Source organism: Choristoneura fumiferana, chromosome 2 (genome assembly GCF_025370935.1).
Source record: "Choristoneura fumiferana chromosome 2, NRCan_CFum_1, whole genome shotgun sequence".
Classification (NCBI taxonomy): domain Eukaryota; kingdom Metazoa; phylum Arthropoda; class Insecta; order Lepidoptera; family Tortricidae; genus Choristoneura; species Choristoneura fumiferana.
In genome coordinates, this window is record NC_133473.1 from 9669284 (window position 1) to 9692296 (window position 23013).

Below are 23013 nucleotides of genomic sequence, written 5' to 3' on the forward strand. Positions count from 1 at the left end.
AGCTGCCGTTGTAGATAATACATGCAGTGCACCTAAGAATAGAGCCAAAAGCTGTTAGATACTGCATTATGTTGCAAGTTTTAGTCTGAATATGCTAACATCATATCGAAAGAGATAACATTATATTTAATAAAAAATATTCTACATTACTTTATAAATTACATACCTAATTCTGAAAAATTAAATTAAATTATACAATACAATACAAATATTATTTATTGCACACCACAAATCAGTACAAAAAATCTATATATTACACATACCTTCATTCATACATACATAATAATTAAGTTAGCACAACTAAACAAGAAAGCTAATAAGTGCCAATTATTTTCAAATAAATTCAAAAATTCACTCCATAAGAAAAATAAATTCGAGATTAGGTCACGAATATTATTGAACAAATACTAAAATAGCAAAGCGGAGAAAGTAACAACCTCTTTTTAGGGTTCTGTAGCCAAATGGCAAAAAACGGAACCCTTATGGATTCGTCATGTCTGTCTGTCTGTCTATCCGTCCGTATGTCACAGCCACTTTTTTCCGAAACTATAAGAACTATACTGTTGAAACTTGGTAAGTAGATGTATTCTGTGAACTGCATTAAGATTTTCACACAAAAATAGAAAAAAAAAACAATAAATTTTGGGGGTTCCCCATACTTAGAACTGAAATTCAAAAAATTTAATCATCAAACCCATACGTGTGGGGTATCTTTGGATAGGTCTTCAGAAATGATATTAAGGTTTCTAATATCATTTTTTTCTAAACTGAATAGTTTGCGCGAGAGACACTTCCAAAGTGGTAAAATGTAACTTCTAAAATAAGAGAATGATAAAACTAAAAAATGATGTACATTACCATGCAAACTTCCACCGAAAATTGGTTTGAACGAGATCCTGTTTTTTTTAATACGTCATAAATCGTAAACCGCAATTTACCTTTCATTCAATCAACTGAAATAAAAAATCAAATTAAAAATGTGTACGGAACCCTCGGTGCGCGAGTCCGACTCGCACTTGCCCGGTTTTTATTTCTACTTTACCTCTTGTCCATTTTCCCGAGTAATCAAATTATCTACCACTGAAATGATTTTCAATGATTCCAAATATTTTAATTGACAAACAGAAATTTTGTTCGAAAATAGCAATTAAATCGCGCTTGCAATTTGCGGGATGTCAATTCGATGAACAAACATCAAGTCGGAACAATAACGAAATTCGCAATAATTTTACTTCACACCAAGGCTCGAACAAAACGAATGAGCGCCATTGTCTGTGCAATTTTTTACGGATCATACCCACGGAATTAAATATGTGCGGGAATTAAAGGGCTGTTCAGTAGGTACAAATTAAAGCTAGATATACTTCGTCATAAGTGAAGAAAACAATTTAAAATGCGTGCGTGCAGACAAAATTATCCACTAACGGAAAGGATAATACATACATATATTGTTTAGTTACAACATATTTTTGTTTGTCATTTTTAACACGATGCTTTACGGTTTATGCTACCATAAAAATCATAATTTGACTTCTGAATGCCACCACTGCAAAGAATTACAAATACACGTCACGTGCCGTTTAATGTGCGAGTTAATTTAAACAATTTACTTGAAGGTTATCTTACAAAAAAGTTGGCGGTTCATTATGAGATCCACATGCCTAAAACGCCGTTCGCGTGACTTTGTATAATTATCACGGGAAAGCTCACGTTTACTTGGATGTTATTCATTTAAATTTCATAAAGGAAAATTATTAGTTTTACTAAAACTTTCACCCAATCGTATTTGTCGAAAATTGATCACTAATGTAGTTCTAACTTTAAATCATCGTTCCGTTTTTCGTATTGTTTGTTTACTCCTATTCTAATGCACAAGTTGGTTGTAACGATAATTCACCCTGAAATAACTTTAATCGTAAGTGCGATCACGCCGCACCAACTCTCCACTACTTATGTTATACCGTCTGTAAGTTTATAAATTTAAGCAACAGAACATAAAATTTACATATATAACTTATTTGCACTGGAGGTGCGTCGGCTCGTAAATCTCACGACAAGGGGATTTCTGTTTGTGAAGTTTCTTTTTTTATTTCCACTTTATCTATGTAACGCAAAGGACTGCGAATACTCAGGCGCAACTCGGGAACCCGCTCAACTTCAATAAATCAATTTGTACACTTACTCGTACTTATATGTTTGCGCCGAAACGAGTTCGGGAAGCGACGAGACAAACTCCAGTTCTGAATGTTAAAATTTCTGCTTTGTTACTGTATAATTCAATCAACTCAGACCCAAAGGAAATCTCCCACGTGCTTTGGATAATCCTACTTCAAGATGACAGCCATTAAATTCCTTTAAAGTTTAAAGCCCAAGAACTTTTTACTAATTTATAATTTATAACTACCAGGACCGGGACGTTGACACGCATTATTATGATAACTCGCCGCGAATTTAAACGGCAAACAACAAAAACAATCTCAACCCTTTGAGAATCACTTAAACGAGTTAGTCGTTTCGCTGAGTACCAAAATAAAATACGCAGCCGTAACGTTTTGTCCGGACAGTGCCGTGTCCAGTTTGCATCACAAAGTTAGATGTGTTTGTCGTTCTATTTTAAACGCGATAACGCCAACTTTCTAGTCCTCGAAATGTGAATACCGTGTTGCGAAAATGTGACTACCGGAAACAGTACAAGTAACTCAACGGTCCTTCCGTGGAACATTCAGGCACACGCGCCCCCTCGCGGCTGATTGGGGCTTTGGAGGCAGCGATTAAACTCATTATCAATTTCCAAATTATGACACTAAATTTACGTTAATTTGGATTTACGTTTATGTTTCAGTTTGTTGATTGTGGATTTTTAACCAAATATAAAATGTATGTATTATAAAATAACACCAGAGGGTCTATTGCGTAACGATTCTGACGCTGGCGATTGCTATCATATGACAGTTTTCGCATACAAAAACTGTCATTTGACTGTGATCGAGAGTTTCAGAGACTTTAGACAATACGGCCCCAGGATATTTGATACTACCAATCAAATGACATACTTTCAATTACCTAATTTTTACGATTATTATTGTAATACTGAACTGTAACGTCACTTATTAACTATTTATTAATTTCAAAGCTGGCGCAAATTAAACTAGTAACATTTTATTTTAAACTAGCCGCTACCCGCAACTCCGTCCGCGTAGAATTCGTTTACGGTTATCCCGAAGGAACTATGCAATTTTCCGGAATAAAAACTATCCTATGTTCTTCCTCGGGACTTAAACTATCTGTGTATCGTATTTCATCTAAATCGGTTCAGCAGCTTAGACGTGATGAGGTAACAAACAAACAGACTTACAACCTTTACCATTTATTATTTTTGTGGGATATGACCAAAAAGATTGTTGAATGCGGCAGTGTCAGCGTCAATTTCTATTTGCTGATGTCACTATTGTCTGGGCTTATTAATCTACAGCCAGTTTATTTTTCCTAAATTATATTTTCCGCTACCGCTTTTAGTCGGGGCATCAGACACACAGAACAACCAACCCTCGGGCTATTTCTATTCAAATTTCTTTATTGTAAAGAACTATTCTCGTCAGATATTACATTAAAGGACAACACTGAAACTTAAAACAACTGGTCTTTCTTAGAATTTCAGACACTATTTTTCAATATTTTTTTGTTATAATTTCAAAAACAAGATTTATACATACGTACATTTAAAGCATTGATCCGAATAAACTGTGGGATCCGAACTTTTTTCTTTCAACTCTGCACTTGTAATTCAGACAATTATCGCTTGAACCGAATGACAGCTGTTGTTTTCATACAAATGTTAACAACAGTTACGAGTAGGTACGATATTATAAAACGATAACTAAGTGTCGCAGTACTCGAGCTTAGTACATGTGTGAATTTACTTCCTAAAGTTATTTTGATAATTTTGATGTCATGGTGTCTTTCATTGCGATAGAGCTTTTCCCAAAAGTGAAACGTAAGTGAATCGCAAAAAAAAAAGAGTATTTTGCTATAGTGAAATAAAGTATACACTGAAGATAGTTTACAAGAGCGTTCGGGTATGTGTGCCAACATAGAAACATACATCTATAAACGTAGTCTTTGCCAAGTTCATGCGGTCATGGCTTTTGCAGTGAGAGCGAACTTTCCACCTTTAATTTATATGAAAATTTCTTTGTTATAAGTTGGACACATTATTCATTCGTGAGAATATACTGACGGGAGATTTCATACAAAATCGGAACTAGATTTTTTTTGTCTAACATGCTGAATTGTCAATTAGCTCTGATAGATTCTAAAACACTACATTTTCATTTTTGTGGTATACTCGTACATCCGATTAAAAGTTTAATCAAATATTCCTTCTTAATATATAAGCATACTAGCGACCCGCCCCTGCTTCGCACGGGCAAAGTAAGAAAAAACAGCCAAGTGCGAGTCGGAATCCCTTAGTACGAAGGATTCCGTACCCATACAACGTTAGATATGAGCAAAAAACGGCAAAAAAACACGTTTGCTGTATGGGAGCCCCCTTAAATATTTATTTTATTTTGATTTAATTATTTATTTTTAAAGTACATTAGTACAATACAAATAAATATTCTGTGAATATTTCAAGCAACTACCTTTGCCGTTATTAATATCGAGCAAAAAAAATCACGTTTTTTGTATGGGAGCCCCCCTTAAACATTTATTTTGTTCTGTTTTTAGTATTTGTTATTATAGCGGCAATAGAAATACATCATCTGTGAAAATTTTAACTGTCTAGTTATCATGGTTCATGAGATAACCCTAGCTGAGCTAAGCCTAGTGACAGACACAGACGGACAGTGGAGTCTTAGTAATAGGGTCCCTTTTTTATTACCCTTTTGGCACAGAACTCTAAAAAGGTCTCTAATCAAGGTCACTTCGCACACATTTTTCAGCTCAATTTCCCAAAAACTACACCAGAGCCGACCCGCGCGAAGCCGGGGCACATCAACGTAGAGTAAATTATTTTTTGGTTAGATTGATATTTTTAATTTCGTAATATCTTTTGAATGGAATGTACGATTTGAATAATTTAAAAATTAATCTACAGGTATTGAAACCGTCTTGAATATAAAAATATTTATTTGGATAAGGATTAATACAAAGGTAGGGATAACACGGTCTGATCTTAATCGGCATTTCTGTCAACTTTTAAAATGTAAAAAAGTAGTTATATTGACATAACTACAATAGTTGGACATATGGTATTATGAAGTTTTTTGTAGATTTTGATATATTTTTTAATATTGTAAAACATTTTTTTATTCTATCATTAATAGTTTTTACAGCGCATGCGATGAAAGATATTTAATGGCAACTTTTTGTACACTTTGAGTTACATTATTGTAGTTTTAGTACGGAACCCTAATTTTTCCTGGTAATAAATATAGCCTATGGCACTTTTGAATACTTTTGCATTGTGATAGTGAAAGAATTTTTAAAATCGGTCCAGTAGTTTTGAGTTAATTCGTAACAAACATCCAAAAATCCAAATCTTTCCTTTTTATAATATTAGTATAATTACTCGTAGAAACAGCAAACGATGAGTAGCCCTGTACTAAATTAACAGAAACAAAAGTGAAATAGGAAGAACGACAGTTAACTTCCAGTTGAAATTAATGAAGATTACAAAATTCACGGCCATTGAGTTCCGCGCTTCGGGGAACCTTTGACTCTAAGTCGCTTGTTAGACTAAATTGAGAGAAATAATAGGACTCATTTGTTTGGTTTAAAGGTTTAAAATTTACCCTTTGGATATATTCTTAAGAATCAAGTTTTAAGTGCATTAATTAATTTTTACTTTTCCTTAAACTTTTAAATTAAATGATAACACACTTAAAAGTCTCATGCATTAAATGAGTTGAGATACTCACTTTCGTCCTTTATGGTCAGTGTAGACGATATGGTTCCGTACAGCTGGTGTCTGCCGGGTGCGTCCCAGCGAGTGAGTCGCCATATTGCCCCAGCAGCCGCGTCGTCAGCGATAGATCTGGTACTCCTGCGCCGAGCCGCGCACACTTCCCAACTGTCCGTGAGAGAGCCTCAACCGCAGTTACTGTCCGCCCGCCCAAAATTATTCGCCCGCTGACCTGTTCTCTGCCCGTCCAACAACTTCAGATGGTCGGTTTGTTAGAGCGCACTGTTACCAACCATTGTAAACACAGTTTCAACTTCTTAGCTGTTAAAGTTTTACCCGCTCTGTTAAATTTGTTTGTTAATGCTGTCCTGTTAGCTAACTCAACTTCATAAGTTCGAGGTTACGTAACAGGGCAGGCAGGCTTGCGTTTTGTTAAAGTGCCAACATTTGTATTCGTCATATTTTTCAATCGACGAAAACAAAGAAAAAGATTTACAAGTTGACGCGCGTTTATGTATACATTTTTTGTATGATTTAGCATTTTTTAAATATTATGTTTTAATTTTTTTTACTGGATCGGGTAAAATCACCGCTAAATAAGAACAAAAGTAGTAACGATTTTTTACACACCAATATCGTCCCCTTACAACCAGAATCGCTTAAAGTCACTTTTGGGCAAAACTGAGTTAAATATATCGTTAGAATGTACTTTCCAAGATCTACATGCTGTTGAAACCCGTTTTACTGTACGATACTCCAATACCGAGTTACGTTTTTCTTAAGCTCACTTAAAGCCGATTTTTAAGAAAATCAACGACCAAAAACAACTACGCGTCGGTTAAACAGCATTTTTTTTTATTTTACAACAGCAAAAATATTTTAATGTCAAACAAGCGATTTTGGAATGTTAAGATTTCAATAAAAATGCAATTTGAGTACTGCCTAAAAGTGCTAAAATAATGTTAGTAGGTTTTGCCTGTTCAGCATTACTTTATATTTCAATTATTGCACAGCGAAAACAAACTAAATATAATATAGGCGATATTGCTTGTAACAATGTTTGCTTCGGCCATAAGAAGCGCTACAGCCAAAATCGCTTAAGTATCGCTTAGACGTTTCGCGCTGTATTGTAAAGTAGTGTGCACTTTGTCTAGGCTAGCTTAGTCGGTTCGGACACGCTTGAAAGCACGATTAATAAGAATAGAATAAGTAATTTGTTAAAACTTATTTAGGTAATTATAGATCTGTTCACTAACGAAAGTCCGCCCCTCCACATTCTATAAGAATTGTAATTGTAAACGTATCCGTACGACAAGTCTATGTGTGCGTAGCTCGAACTTGTCCTTATGGCTTCAGTCGCAAGCGTACCGTCAGTCACGCACACTAAGACTAAGACAATGTGTAAGTACTTACGAGGTTTACTCGTGTACATTAATAATTAGCTGTAGAGGGGCGCGCCTTCGTGAGTGAACAGATCTATGTATAACAGCGATTCCGTAATTTAACAGTGTTTTTCTTTCAGGTGACGATAAGGAGCATGGATATTCAGGTTTCGATGAACTAAATAGAAAAACATTATAACCAGATCCAGCAGACCGTCAGAATGAACCGTGATTTTCATTTAGATAACCTACTTATTTACTACTTCGTATCGTAGGTACGTCGTATCAATGAAAAGCTTATCACGGCATAAAACATTTACGTAGTCACACATTTTCATTGTTCTTGGCTTAGGTAATATTAATTACCATGGCTGGTTTGAGTAGCCACAGCTGAGACAAGCAGTGATGAAGAAGAAGACTGATGATTATTACCATTAAGGTTATTTTTCATCACTGCTTGTCTCAGCTGCACTGGCACACGCTCAATAACGTCTTCATCACAGGCCAGTGCAACCAGCCATGGTGAATCTCCGGTATAACATTTTTTTTGTGAAAAGTATTATATCTTCATTTTTTTAGCTGCGCTTATTGGCAGTGGATTAGTGTATAGCTTTTTAATGCAGGTAGTTTAAATTCCTCTACTGAAAGAGGTTCAACAGAGTTTGGATTCGATTTTCTGTTGCCTTGTCTTTTTCGACGGTTGGTTTGCAAAGTTACAGGCCTGGTATTAAAACTCAAAAAGTCAGACGACATGTCGTAATTGATAAAAATATTACCTATACAAGAACAATGAAAATGTGTGACAACGTAAATGTTTTATGCCATGATAAGCTATTCATTGATACGACCTACCTACGATACGAAGTAGTAAATAGTAGGTATCTAAATGACACTCGCGGTTCATTTCGACGGTCTGCTTGATCTGGTTATACCTATGTTTTTTCTATTTAGTTCATCGAAACCTGAATATCCATGCTCGTTATCGTTTTGATGAAGAAGAAGGCTGATGGTTATTACCATTACGGTTCTTTTTCCATGACTGTTTCAGTGGTTACTTTGAGCCTTGAGACGCTAAGTGCCTTTTTATTAAAATGTTTGAATGAAATATGTTTTTTGTTGTATGCATGTAATCAAAAGTTCTATAATTAAATGTATTAAGCAGCACATATGACATTAAAGGAATAACGTAATATATCTCACATAAACTAGAAATATAATACTATATTTAAGACTAGCTCGCTAGTTTTCATTTATTTATATTTTGGGCTATTTGGTACCTATTTGTTGAAATAGATTGATGGAACTCTTTCGAAAAATACAAGTTATATGTATTTGAATGATAAAAACAAAACAGAATAATGCTACATTGCATATAAGCTAGAAAAACAGAAAAAAAGCCTAGAGTCAAAATATCTTAGAAATATTTTGCACTATTAAGCGCGCTTAAGAGGTAAATTCCGATTTGTGTACAGCCAATACCTCTTATTTGCGCTGAGACTTAACTAAAAACTTAAATTGTATAAAACATGTAAGCATTTTAACACTGTATTCGGCGAAAAATGCTTCAATTTTGGACTTAAAATGATAGTTTATCCAATATATCTGCGTAAACTCGCTAGTTTGGAAGATAAAAAAAAAACGTGTCTACAGGCAAAATCGCTTATCTGCATTACCTTTTGAAGAAAAGCCCTATTTTAAGCTACTCAGCGCGAGTATAGAGTAAATAACATAGCGCTATCCTATTAAGGGATAAATTATCTAAATATAAACACAGAGATGCTTTTAGTATAACTAGTTTTTATAGGTTTTAGAGCATGCAAACCTTTAAATGCGTTTTTCTCAAAACTACATTTCATGCAGATAAGCGATTCTGGTTGTAAGGGGACGATATGTTCTGTAGGTTGATTTTATTTTTTATTGGGCTGCAAAGAAATTTCAGAGAGAATGCCAATATTGTTTTTGCATCCGAAATCGCCAGAAGAAGAATACATGTTCTGACCGAGAGTTATCTTAGTTTCGGTATCTATTCAATTTCGAAAATCCGTTTTAAATAGCGTACTTATTCACGGCAGCGAGGCATGCAGCAGGATAATTTATACTGTTATCTTTCGTACATGAACAGCACTTTAGCTAAGTCCCGAATATCATAAATTCGCTGAATAACTCGTTAGAATAATTCTCGTTTTCAGGACCAAGTTGCTTGGATTGTTCTGTATGGTGTATTTATTTCTACTGTTGTTCATAGACACTAGCTAATGGGAAAAACTTTTAATGGAAATTCTACTTAATCGCTTGTGTTGTTTGAAACATTTTTGCTGCATAAATAAAAGTACTGTATAAGTTCTTTCTATTTTATTTTGGTTGATGTATATCAATTATTTTTGGACATAGAATTATGTCAGACCTGCACTTTCAGAACTTAAGGGTAGTCACCTCTTATGTACCTAACATAACTTTAATGATAGCATGTAACAGTATAATATTATAGTTTTTTTTTACAATCTTGAGATAAACAATCAAATAACAAGCAAATATTTGGCACTTATATTAATTACTGCCAGTATTAAAAAACCAACCACTTTTGCAGGTTCGGATAAGCAATAAGGGATATGATGAGATGACGCTTTTATTAATATTTTATTAAATTTACATTTATTCATTCTACAAGCCATTTAAAAATACTTTATGTAAAGTATAGTCATGAAATGGCAGTTCTAGGTTTGACGACTGCGATCTACTCGTATTTCCACTATAATATAGTTACTAGAAACCACGTCATATACCTCACATATTTACTACAGAAACAAATATATTGGGACAGGAAAATGGACCCGTGTACCGCGAAGTATATAATACTGTTTACATAAGAACATATTTACCTCAGCGAGTAGGCGGAGCTTGGATTGAGGCGGGCTTATTTGCCATCGACAAGGAGGTGGAGTGAAAGTCGTTGTTTATCGATGCCAACAAATTATATGAAGCCTTACAATGTTATATTTAAACTTATTACGTGAATGTACATATTGATTCGATTCAATATTTAGTAGACAAACTTATGTTTAACTTACCGTTTACAATAGTAATTTTTAAATAAATAGCAGTGTTTTTAGGAGTTATTAGTAACAAGTAATTGTTTTTAATTGATGAAATTTTTCTGTCAAGAAAATATTTGCAAATGCTAGATGGTAAGGGCGTAGGAATGTAAGATGGGACAGGTATGCGAGGCGCGCCGGCTAGCGCCGCGGCTCCGGCAAATCGCTAACTGCTCTACATTTCCCTTTCATTAATTACTGTTAATTGTTGTTATTAAACACTTTTATTGGTTTTTCATTTAATTGACAAACTTCAATAAATTTTATCTGTATTAACATTATAATGATTATTAACCGAGAGGGGGCTTAGCACTTTAATTGTCTTTAATATACCTAGGAGTAGTTTATTAAAAAAAATACATGAAACTAGTACAGGTTTTTTCCGTATTAAAATTAAAAGAATTTAACTTTTTAAAATTAGATTTAAAAGTTCATAAAGATGTTTTAAAAGTCTTAAAGTTAATTAGAACTCTAATTATTCTTTATTAACAATCGATCATCGATGTTTTCATTGCACTGCTATTGACGTAATAAGTTATGAACGGGCCCAGCGCGCAAGGCTCGTGTAACAGCCTCCGAAGCTCGCGGCTAACTGAACCCCGAAGCCTTTGCAACACTATATCCTGCCACCCCACCAAAGGAATAACAACCTTACACCAGACGAATAACGCTTTATTTACAATGAAGAAGGGTTAACAATCAAGTAATAAATTTGAAAATGTGCCAAGAAAGTCTAATTCTTTCTGCTAGACCGTAATGATGTCTTTAGTACTGACGATGACACGGTGCTCACAATTTTCATCTGGTGGCAGATTGTATAATTGGAAGCTTTTATTTGTAGGAGCAAAGGGTTCGTTTTAGGGGTAACATCGGTGAGAGAGAGGCGGTCGTAAGGCTTTAGGGGTGGCGCGTGAAAGACGCGCATGCGTGTCTTTAACATTTTGGCAAACTCTGAAGTTGTGAACGGACTCGTAGTTTTGCCGCCACTAGCGCACCAGCTCTAGACTCAGGACTTTCTATTAATCGTCACTGTTTGTAGAAAACTAACTGATAGAGCAACTCTGACACGTAGGTAAATGAAAAGTCGATATTTCTTCTAAACACTTTCTTAATTTTTATGAACACTTCAAAAATTTAATAAGTACTTTATTATACAAATAAAATTACAGAGTTAAGGGTACTTCCATAAAAGTTGGGTAACTTTGTGTTCCAGTGATATTTATATTTATATATATTATGTACCCAATATTATAAATGACTGACACATAAAATAGCTTTTTTTTAATCATGTCACTCACTTTTGCCTGAATCATATTTTCTTTTAATAAGAAAAAACTTCATTTGTATCCCTAATATCAGTCCCTAGCCTTGTCACATTTCCAAAATGCTACTTTTTTTCGTCCGGTTTTATAATAATATGATGTTATTTGAATTTTAGCTAACTTTAACACACTTAAAATTACATTCTTTACTTCACCAAAACAATTCAATGAACAAAAATAATCATTTTTTATACCTTTTTGTACAAAAAAGTAGCGTCATCAATAATTACAATCAGGCCCTAGCCACTTAGAAAATTTAAAAATACGCGGTATCCGTGCTGAATGACTCTTTTGAAACTCATTGATTCAAAAGTAATCACATGAAGTTAGCCATATACGTGGCCTGATCCGCGTCAGCCATTTTGGCGTCAGTGCGGTCGGCGTCCATGCTGAGGAAACACGTGCTGTACCAGTCAGTCTCTCAGGCCCTAGGTGAGTTATTTTGCAGAAAGTTAATTAGTTATTGTTTTCTTTTATTTCTGTGTAAATGTGATCTATTTGTTTGGATATTATAGTTTCTTACAAATTTTGGTATGTCTTGTCAAAAGTAAATTACGAGTGATTTTGTTCAAATTCGTCAGTCCCTAGGCCATCAGGCCCTAGTCGTAAATGTGACTAGGGACTGACGCAAAGGCTAGGGGCTGACGTTCGTACTCTTTCAGGCAAGTTTATCAATTTAAGAAACTTTTATTTGTTGTAGAATATGCCGCCTCGAAAGAAAATACCGGTTTCTAAAGAAGAAAAAGCAAGAAAAAAGCCAGAACAGGCAAAGAAATGTTTAGAAAAAATTAAAAATGATCCAATTTTATTAGCAAAGTACAAAGAAAAAGAAAGATTGTCAATACTTCAAAAAAAAAGGACAGCGAAAATGCGTGAAAGATATGACTCCACGTGAGCATAGAAGAATGAAAAAAAACTGGAGCACTTACTCGGCAGCTTACAGACAAAATAAAAAAATTGGTAAACATGCTGATAAATACATGGACGAAAATACGCCACCATCATCTGACGGAGAAAATGATCCTCAGGTCCAAGAAGAAATAAGTCCCGAGCGACAATCTGATGGTATTGCTGATCGAAGACAAGCTGAAGCTAAAAGGAGAAGTATTTTACAACGAAAGATAAGAAATAAACAACTACAGAAGAAGAATCATGTTATTACTGAACTAAAGAAAAAACTCGCTAACCAAAGACAGAAGTACAAAAGACTAAAACGCACTATAAAGAAATCAAAAAAGGCTCTTACACCCAGAAGCAAAATTGAAAAAATGGCGAATGATCCTAATTAGTAAAAAAAGCACTGTTTGGTGAAATTATACAGACGCAAATCTTAGAAAAAAGTGCGGAAACAAGGATACATCAAGAGAAAAATCATTTGAAAACTGACTTTGTCTGGTCCTGTAGCAAAAAAATATAAAATATGGAGATTAGGAGGCAAAGCTGTGACATACAAAAAGATGGGATTGAATCGTAAAAAGTCAACAAAAAAAGACAACAAAAAGGGAGTGATAGCGATTATTCACAAGTTCTATGAAGATGATAGCAATAGCCGGTGTGCGGCAGGGAAGAAAGAGTGTATAACTCGCAACAACATAAAGAAACAAAAAAGTATTATTGGTACTAAGTAGTGTTGTTGTTGGTAAGAAATACATTCCTACAGACTGCTTTGTCTATAAAATTGATATTATTTTGAAATAAATATGTTAATTAATAAGAAAAAGAGTAAGAATTACTAAATATATGATTATTGGAAGTTAAACATGTGATTTTATTCTATTAACAACGTTTTGCATCAGTCCCTATCATATCCCGTCAGTCCCTAGAACACAGATTTCAGAAAAACACAAATTTCTCTTTAAATATCAAGTAAAGTGACCGGCCACTTTGGATACAAAAAGTATTTTTTTATAAGTATTGTATATAATAAAAAGTTTTCTAATTAGTATCTAAAAATACCCATTTCAAAACTTGTACGAAAATTACCCCACTTTTATGGAAGTACCCATATAGCTTTAATACTTATTTTTAAAAATAAAAATTCTTTACAGCCATATCTATACTATTGTTTAAAGTGGAAAAGTTTGTTTGTTTGTGTATTAGTATGTAGAGGGTAATCTACTGAACTGCTTCTAAAAATTCTGTACTACTAATGGAAAGCTATCCTCTTATTCAAACAATGTACTTATTTCTTAATCTCACGAAGCTATGTCAAAAACTGACAAGCTATGAGTACAAGTTTAAAGTTTAAACCAAGTACAAATTGAAAGAAAATGACTCCAAAAAGGTGTAGCTTAATTATCATCAAATAGGGCCTGTGCCCTGCAGTAGGACGTATATAGGCTGGGATGATGATGAATGTACATCTCTAATGATAGATTTTTATTGACATTCATAAGTGCTTGTTATAGCCTAAATTGAATAAAGATATTTTGACTTTGAATGGAATATTGGTTTTGAATGAGAAATATGATTTGAACTCGTTATCAGCAACGTGACGTACCTATAGTCAAGTGGCGACAGCGTCCCGGCGGCGGCGGCGTGGCGGCGCGGGCGGCGCAGCGTTGTAACTCTCAATATGAGCTTTGTTACCGCTTTGTGCCGCCATTTCTTGTGTCACTGCATTGAATATATCGGGCGCTTTCCTTTGTGCACGGAATATTGCTCGTCTTTTGTCGGAATGAACATTACCTCCCCGCGAGTTGTTTCAGCGAAGAATTTTGCGATTGCAAAGTAATATTTCCCCTTAAGAATTTCGATGTGTTTCTTTCATGTCGGAGATGACTTTACTTCGGATTATATTGTATCGGGAAATATTATTCGAAGTTCAGTTTCCATATCGGTGGTTCTTTTGTACTCTTTCGGGTGACAAACCGTGTTTTTTTCAAGTTCTTCTGATAAAGTTATTTATTCATTTGCGTTGGGACTTAAGGATACCTATTTATAAAGATCTGTGTTGATCTAAAGATAAAATGGGTGAATTGTGGTAATGTGTGGTAAATCTTTTGTCCCCGTAATTGCATTGGCTTTGCCGTTTCAAGTCCAATAGTCTTCTGGCCACCAATTAGGGTCGGATTAGTGGCGGCCAGACAAGAATCGCCTCGTATAATAGACTCCTGGGATTGCTTGTTAACATTTCATACTAAGCCTTGTTAACATCATTAGGACAATAATTAGAACATCTAGGTAAAGATAAAAATACACTCGCTTCGTTGGTGTAAAGTATTTTTAGATAGTAATTTCTTAACGACAGGATACCGTATTTTAGTCAAAGCAGGCAATTTGCAAATTTTCCTGAATCTTTAAACGTTCCTTGTTTTTATAACATTAATTTTATTGTTGACTTAATTCATTTATTTATATAGTAATTCAACTTGTCTCCTATTAAAGTAAACATGTAGCTAAAAGTATGTATGTAGGTACCTACCTACATTAAATTTTAGTAAATTACGAAAGCACTGAAATTACTACTTTCTCATTTAGCAACATGCTTTCTCAAATTCCAGACAGAAACCAGACCTTACCCTAGACTTCATCTCAGAGACATCTCAGGCAAAGAAAATCTTCGAATAATGCCTCGAAATGGAAAATACTCTTAATTATAATATCATAACCGGCGAGTCGCAGCAAAACACTATAAGCATAAAATTTGTTCCGCTACGTAAATATGAATTCGCACTACATGCCCGGTAACAACGCAACAACGTGATAAAAGCGGGTTGTATGCGGCACGCGTCCCGTTACATTTCAACAGAAAGGGAACTTACGTACTGTTCGAGAGTTCGCGCAACTTGATAGTGTTTTGTTACCACCTCGATAAATAAAACCACAGTGCTCCTCAAAATTTGCAACTATTTCAAAAGCATACGATACCTATGATATCGAAACAATGTTACAGGATAAAATAGACAAAGCTTTGGGTTAGATCTAAGATAACAGCAGTTGGGTAATTAAGGCTGTATACAAACATCTAAGTATTATATTATCGTGAACTTGCAATTTCTTTAAATATGTGTAGAATATTATCACAAAACACTTTTATATGTCGAAAATACAAACTGAGACATGGATGCACAGAAAAACCAGAAAAAGAGACCAGCGCTGGGAATCGAACCCAGGTCCTCAGCAATCCGTGCTGCGTGCTATAACCCCTACACCACCGCTGGACAGGAATCTAGACACGAATTTTTCCTATGCATACATATCTCAGGTTGCTTATTTCTACTACGCTACTTATGCAGCAGCACTAGCGACATCTATGTTCCGCTCTCATCGAGATCTATCCAACAAAAATGGAGACACAATACTTTATTTTTATGTATGTAGGTATTGTTGTTCTGAGAGGAGGCCTGTGCCCAGCATTGGGACGCATATAGGCTGGGATGGATGGATGTAGGTATTAGTATAAAAACCAAACTTCGCGGCAAACTTCCTCTAAGAAAATGACATATTTTTAAATGTTCTTGAAACAGCACCCTGCGGGGCCTGCGGATGTATCACACCAGTCGAAATTACAAAAAAAAGAATCAAACTTGTATCCCGATAAGGTCCTCATTGACTGCAGCCAAGACGCCTACTAGTAATTCTTAATGCTAAAACTGCAGAAAATTTATATCCAATCCTTACGCTACGCATGAAGCTGGGAGCGCTAAACTGCAGAAAAATTCTATGCAATCCTTACGCTGCGCATGATGCTGGGGGCGCTACAATGAAATTCGAAAACCAAAGTTCGTATTGTATCGTCCGTCTCACTCTCGTATTAAATAATATAAACGTCAACGGGTCGATTTTAGGAATTTTGCACTTTGTAGTATAGGGCCTGCCGCGTTCTTCTAATTATAATTCTTTCAATTTCTCTTCCGGTGTCTAATTTTTACGACAAATAAGTACGTCTTAGCTAGAGCCACTGGCAGTGTTGGGGGCGCCAACGCCGTGTGTCCGCGCGAGCTCACCAACTGCTAATTAACGCTGGATTACCGGCTCCGCCGCTCACGCCAGCCGAACGCTAAGCCCGTAATGCTGAACTATACTTTTCATTTGTCTTTAAATTGGACTCGCGGGTTATCGTGATCCCAAGGTTAGGATTGGAAGTAACTTTCGTATGAAACTTTTTTAATATATACACATGGCACGTGTCGGTATTAATATGTCCTACCTATGTTTATATGGGTTAGAAATCTACCTTTTGTCTTTTGTAAATTATTTATTAATCTAAAAGTAATTAATCTAAGCTTTCAAGTAAAATTAGTAACCTTTCGCAAACACTAAAAATCATTGACCGAATTTAATTTGTCTGAAAGCTATTGGAATTGTGCTAAATGTGAGATGACAGCTAAAGTAGGTTAGGTTAGGTTTGAACTGCGACCCCAACAGAACCGAACTGCTGCGAGTTCAGTAGGTTAGGTAAGATTAAAACTGTGACTCCAACAAAACCAAATTGCTGGATCGTAAGAATCCAAAAGGAAATTTCCGATAAAAGAAACAAAATTAAGACGATATTTATGGAATAGTGTTTGTCAAATAGAAAATCCAACTAACATTTTCAGTGTTTCGAATAGGTAACCTAAAATTATATGGGGAGGTCAACAGCTTCAATTAAACCTCTAAGGTAAGTATTGCGTGCAAACGGTACCAGCAAAGTCTAAGAACTTACATTTTCTTACACTGTGGTACTAGTAACATGGATTGTAACTATCGCTTGTGATATAAAGCAGGTAACATAAATTACACATCTCAGTCCATTAAGTAGTAGGTAAAATAGAAGGTTACAAAAGATCAGTTAATTCAGTGGACACAACGGAGCTAGTTTTGTATTCTCCGGGTGCCGCGGGCTGCAGAGCTAGCCGCAAATAACAGAAAGAGCAAGTCCTCCGGGCATCGCTTTAGCTTTTCAATTTCCCTTTCGGAATTATTCGTGATAATCGAATGCCCCGGCCGGGCTCTCGGGGCACAATCGCAATGATTCATTCATGAGACTAATGTTGTAATCTCAATGAGAAACTAGGTGTCATTCCACTAAATAGTTTGCTCGCTATCTGAAGTAAGGGCGCTATATAGTAAATTTATAACTTTGCTCGTAGCCGTAGTCTAACATAAATAGTCGAACTTTTAAAAGTGAATCTGTGCGCATATACAGTTTTCTGGAAAGCTTTTGTTTAGTAGTCGATGAGACGTCTCGAGGCGCGGCACGCGGGGTGACGCGGGCGGCGCAGCGCATCGGTGCAAATGAGGAGGCGCGAGGTATTGTCGCTCCATTAATGAGCGTGGGTCGGCGGGACAGCAGCGCGGAAGAGGAAAATTAAACTTCTGGGCCCGGGGCTGTGTTCATTACGCCACACCCGACTACCCTGCTGCAATGTTTGCAAACGCAGCGTTAAAATATCACACTCGAAAACACTGCTCACTTACGTACCCAGCCGAACCATTGGAAATTAGAAACAGTCGAACAATAGCTCCCGGTCTATCTCTCTACTTTTACTTTGGTTCCTCGTGCACAACACTACGCTGTTTCAATGCCGAGTTGTAAGTTGTCCGAGCTTGTTTTCCATTTATTTCTCATTCACAATGCCGCTAGAAACATATTAAAGCTAGTCCGTGGGGCATTGCTTTAAGATTTCAATTTCCTTTCCGGAATTACTTGTACTCTAATCGAACATGCGTCAGGGGACACGGGACTGGGGGAAGCGTCACAACCGCAAATTACTCCGGCACGCTTCGTGCGACGTTTAAAATGTATTATTGAGATACGCTCTTATTGTACACAGAGTAAAATAATGTGTAATGGATTTTAATTATTCATTTGTAGTTACTTTCCACAAGCGGTTCGAGATAATGGTTTCATATTTTCGTTCACTGCATTGCTACAAGCTCTTTAAATTAGCTGTACCTATAGCGTAATAGAAGCAATAGGAGGGGTATGGTTTTGTAATGAATTCGTTATAATACGTCCGCATTAACGGTGAAATCAACATGTTCTTATTTTATAATGGTACTAAGGGTTTATGCAAGTAGGTTTTACTATAAGTTTTTATGCATGGTGCACGTCAGTAAGTTATAGCAGCGCAGGCGGCGGCGTGCGACAGGCGGCTGCTGATTGTAAAGCGCTCACAGACGGAGCCTATTCGATTTCACGGCTCGCCGCGCCCGATATTTATTGTCATCGGTGTAGTTGTACGACACGGCGCCTACTGAACTGGTCTGAAAAATCTCTATTCACAAAATCAGAGGAAAACAATACGACCATCATTCAATCCCTACTTTTATTTGGAAAAAAGTTTCGCTTCATGTAAACGCGTCGTCGGCTTGGCGTTAACAATCGTTCCTTGAATGTGTTTGCAGGCAAGCACACGACGTCTTGTCTCGTTAGTAAAAAGTGATGGCACTACACGATTTATCACCTGCATACGACACGGAAGGCCCCGCGGAGCGGGCTTCCTTTCTAACACGCGTCACCGGTGAGAACTGAAATGAAAACAAACGTGTGAATTTATAGCAGGGCATAATAACGTCGGTGAAGCAAGTCTCTGAAGAGACGGAGAGGGTAGTTACCCGCAATGTTATGACATCCTTCATGATTTAAGCAAGATACGCAGAACGTGCGAGTTAGCGCGCCGCGTCACCCCCGATATGCGCTGCCCGCCTGGCAGCGCTAATCATTAACGCCAGAGTGCCCCACCAGGCTATCTTCAAAGTCACATTCAACTGAAAACGTAAATCGTATCGTAGCGGGCACTTAAGTCAATAACGACGGTGATAGTTAACTGGTTCGGTGCCAAGTTTCAGGATATCGTTGTTTTAATTCAATTGTCTCGTGGCTAATGCACTTGGTTGAGCAATGTTAACCCTGTCCCGGATTATTACGGTGCCCAACTGCTCAGTTTAAGTTACACTGCACTTCTTTTGTCCGGTGTCTTTATTTGTGTATTATTATTAGATAAGTGGCATGTTGTTAATTAATAAATACGTATTTATTTCAACGCAGTTTCGGATTCCATACCTCTTAAAGAGAAAATTAAATCTTTATAACGTCATTGGTGCGTCTGTCCACCCGTTTGTCACAGGCAATTTACTTTGAAACCTGAACCGATTGAGTTGGAAATTGGTACACATGTAGTCACTGACCTAAAGACGGACGCGTAACTTATACGTAACATACTCGATGTATAAATAATTTAAGAAATCATCGGATGTCTTTCAAAAACAATACAAGTTATCTGAAACCATTTTCCAATTTAGCCATCCGTTTGCAAAATATTAGACTTTAAACTGCTATATAATTGTTGTTAGACCCTTCCTTTACTAACTAAACCAATGGATAAAATATTAGAAAAAAAAATAGCAGAAAAACTATCACAAACTCGTAGGCTTTGCAAGTTAACGATTAATAGTCGAAGCTGCCCCCCCCCCCCCTTCCTGGAAATTATATGTTTGCAAGATATTACGCCTCGTTTACATTTTTGATGAGTGCATGATTAGGGCGAATTCATATATTTTGTGTACCTACATAAAATACTTAAGTAGTTGTGTATTTTTAGCTAAATTATTCCATTGGGTATATAACCTGTTATGATAATTGTAAGTTTGGAAAATTAAAATAAATGAATAAATATTTGTTTTACTCGCACTCGCAGAAAATGTATGAACTGTTCCGTATAACAAAACAAGCGCGGGTGATCTGACCTAAAAATCTGACTTGCACCCCCTAGGCCTGAAGCTGGGTACGCCCATGACTATTTACATGCAACCTATTTGAACTCTTTGCTGATCCTCTTGTCTGGCTATCTAGTGATTCTGCAACTATTAAGTCTGCGAAATAACTAACCATTATACTCACACTTATTCCATTCCATATTTAAATTTATGTTGCAAAAATATCACCAGAATACACCATGTTCAAAGAGCTAAATTCACCCAAACCTTATCTTTGATACGTCGAAAAACAATAAACCAGTAAACGTGAGTTCGGCTGCCGATTTCGGCGACCAAATGTGTGCATAGCGTGTGCAAACCGGCGGCAGTTGCAATGCGTGGCGCGGCATACGAGGCTTGCATCTCACCGCTGTTGACACGCCCCGAGGAATCTGTTTGCGTGATTACCGGTTTGCTCAGGTTAATCATTCCCTTTATTAACTCACAGAACTAAACATACAGGCTTTGTCACAGTTGTGCTCAATTGGTAATGTTGCCGCTAGTGGGTTAACCCTTTAGTGGTAACGGCAAGATATTTGCCGTCATACGACTCAGATATTTTATTTTTTTCTCAATGAACATGTTGTTAGTTAATATAACTTTTGGTTCATAATAAGAGAACAATTACTCGTACCAATTTACAAAAAATAAATAGCAGATAAACGTTATTCCAACCCATGTTAAATGATGATTCCTTAGGCCTGAACTTAGATTTTTAACTATATTACAATTGAACAAAAATGTTTGTAAATAAAATTTTGTTTGCTGGATTTATCCGATAGTCACAATTCTCTACTTTCAGAGACAAGATTGGCGATATAAAGTTTACAGAAAAAAAATCTGTTATTTGAATAATATTAAAAAATGAAAGACGGCAAATATATTGCCACCTATCCGTTAAGTTCTGGTGTTTATTAAAGAAAGGGTGGGTAGGCTACAATTGTTATTGATTTTATATATGGAGCAATAGCTTAATTCAATAACTTCAAATTTGCCTTTTACCTTTATTGCTGAATTAGCCGTGTTAGTTAGAAATTACAACGGAAGTAAAAAAATCTCGCAAAAAAAAGTGTTGATTGTTCGTGCGTGCAATCTTATAATATAAATATATTGTTGTTGCTTAACTCGCAGGTTAGGTATCATCTATTGGTTTTTAATTTATTTATTTTAGATACGTCGTGCCACCCGTAGTTCCCCCGGCAAACTGACATGACGGTCTTGTCACTTAAATGCCCTTGGCTGATAGCGGCAAACATATTGCCGTCTCATAATCGGAAACCCTGCAATAATATATAATCATTTCTCTTTCTCAAAATCATAAAAAAAATCATTCATGCTGTGCGTATCGTTAAAGTTCTCGATATTCATTGCTTTAAAAAAAATAATGGTCAAAGGGTTAAGGCGGAGCTTGAACTGATAAGGAGACACTCGTTGTAGGTACTATCGGATCGTCTCGTTTTTAAATGCTGAAATTCTGATTCCTTATCATACATAATAATAATATAATTATTCTTAATTTTGATAGTCATTTAATCATAAAAATACGAAAAACCGTTCAGTTTTTAAGATTTATAGAAATGTAATTTTATAAAATGCAGGTAGTCAGGTTAGGTCAGATAACAATTGTTAAAAATTGTTGTTCCAGAAAGAAAACAACAATTGAAAATTAAAATGATAAATGAAAATTATGAACTTTATGGCAGCCAATTGAAACCCCGTGAAAAGATATATATAAGTAATTAAACACAGAAACTTGTAAAGGATCTAACTATCTACGTGAAAATAGTTTAATTTTAATAAATTCTTACCAATATTTATCCACAGCAGCGCATCTAATATTTGTCGCTAGCTGTATATTCTCATGAGGCCAATTTATATATTACAAGTTTATTGTAGTCATTTATGTAAGATTTAGTGCGCCAGTAAAATAGATAGCCGTCATAAAACTCTTACATCGTGATTAAAATATCGTCACAAAAACAGGCTGCGCGCTCGCTCATTTCGCGTCTCATCTGATTAAGTTACTTGCGAATGCTATTCAGACAAAGTTTTCTTCGGTAAACTATTTCAAGATTGAAGCTTTATTATCCTTTCAGTCCAAGAAACATTTTGAAGAGCATTCGGGCAACATTTAGATTAATTAAATTTTATTCTATAATTCAACAACTAATATGTATATCTGCATTCCTAAAAAATAAAAATAAACGTTGCCGTTACGACATGTCAAAATATATACCTCCAAAATATCTAAATGCATTTGAATATCATAAACCTAGCCATAAAAATTGTACACACTCATAGGCACAAAGAAAATGTACTACCTACTTAAATAAACTCTTGGTATTCACTTCACTCCCAAGCGAAGGCTTAAAATGCCTAGGTACTTAACAAAGATAACAATTGAAAAACAAAACCATGAACCAATTCAACTTGCTAAAATCTAAAAACGGAAACCTTACGCGTCCTTGCCTCCGCTGAAAATAAATTATTTTAATATTACAGCGGGCGCAAAATAATGTTGTTGGCTGTTTTCGGCAAGATTACGAACTAATTACATTACAAAACAAGCTCTTTGCGGGTAAATTATGCATGCACTTCGGATCATTACCGCCCCAGTCTGCCCTCGA

The 23013-nt window shown here is 35.8% G+C and overlaps 1 protein-coding gene, 1 long non-coding RNA gene and 1 pseudogene across 13 annotated transcripts in view; 1 reads left to right on the forward strand and 2 right to left on the reverse strand.

Annotated features, from left to right (window-relative positions):
- The window catches only part of LOC141442901 (delta-sarcoglycan-like), a 33905-nt gene extending 22946 nt beyond the window's left edge, over positions 1–10959 (reverse strand). Inside the window, exons 1-3 of one of the 12 annotated variants that reach the window (XM_074108072.1) lie at positions 10788–10959; positions 10167–10441; positions 5922–6497 (exon numbers count right to left, since the gene is read on the reverse strand). In XM_074108072.1, the coding sequence (XP_073964173.1) occupies positions 5922–6004 (83 nt within the window). In that variant the 5' untranslated portion in view covers positions 6005–6497; positions 10167–10441; positions 10788–10959. Of the gene's footprint in view, positions 1–5921; positions 6498–10166 lie in introns of all 12 variants that reach the window. The other 11 variants (XM_074108062.1, XM_074108092.1, XM_074108130.1 and 8 more) reach the window with 11 other exon arrangements.
- A 597-nt stretch (positions 10960–11556) lies between these two features.
- On the forward strand, positions 11557–12536 carry LOC141445500 (uncharacterized). Its single transcript, XR_012453327.1, has 2 exons — positions 11557–12133; positions 12402–12536. It is a non-coding gene; the product is annotated as an uncharacterized lncRNA (long non-coding RNA).
- Positions 12537–14207: 1671 nt separating this feature from the next.
- Positions 14208–23013, reverse strand: part of LOC141445448 (ataxin-7-like protein 3) — a 12759-nt pseudogene continuing 3953 nt past the window's right edge.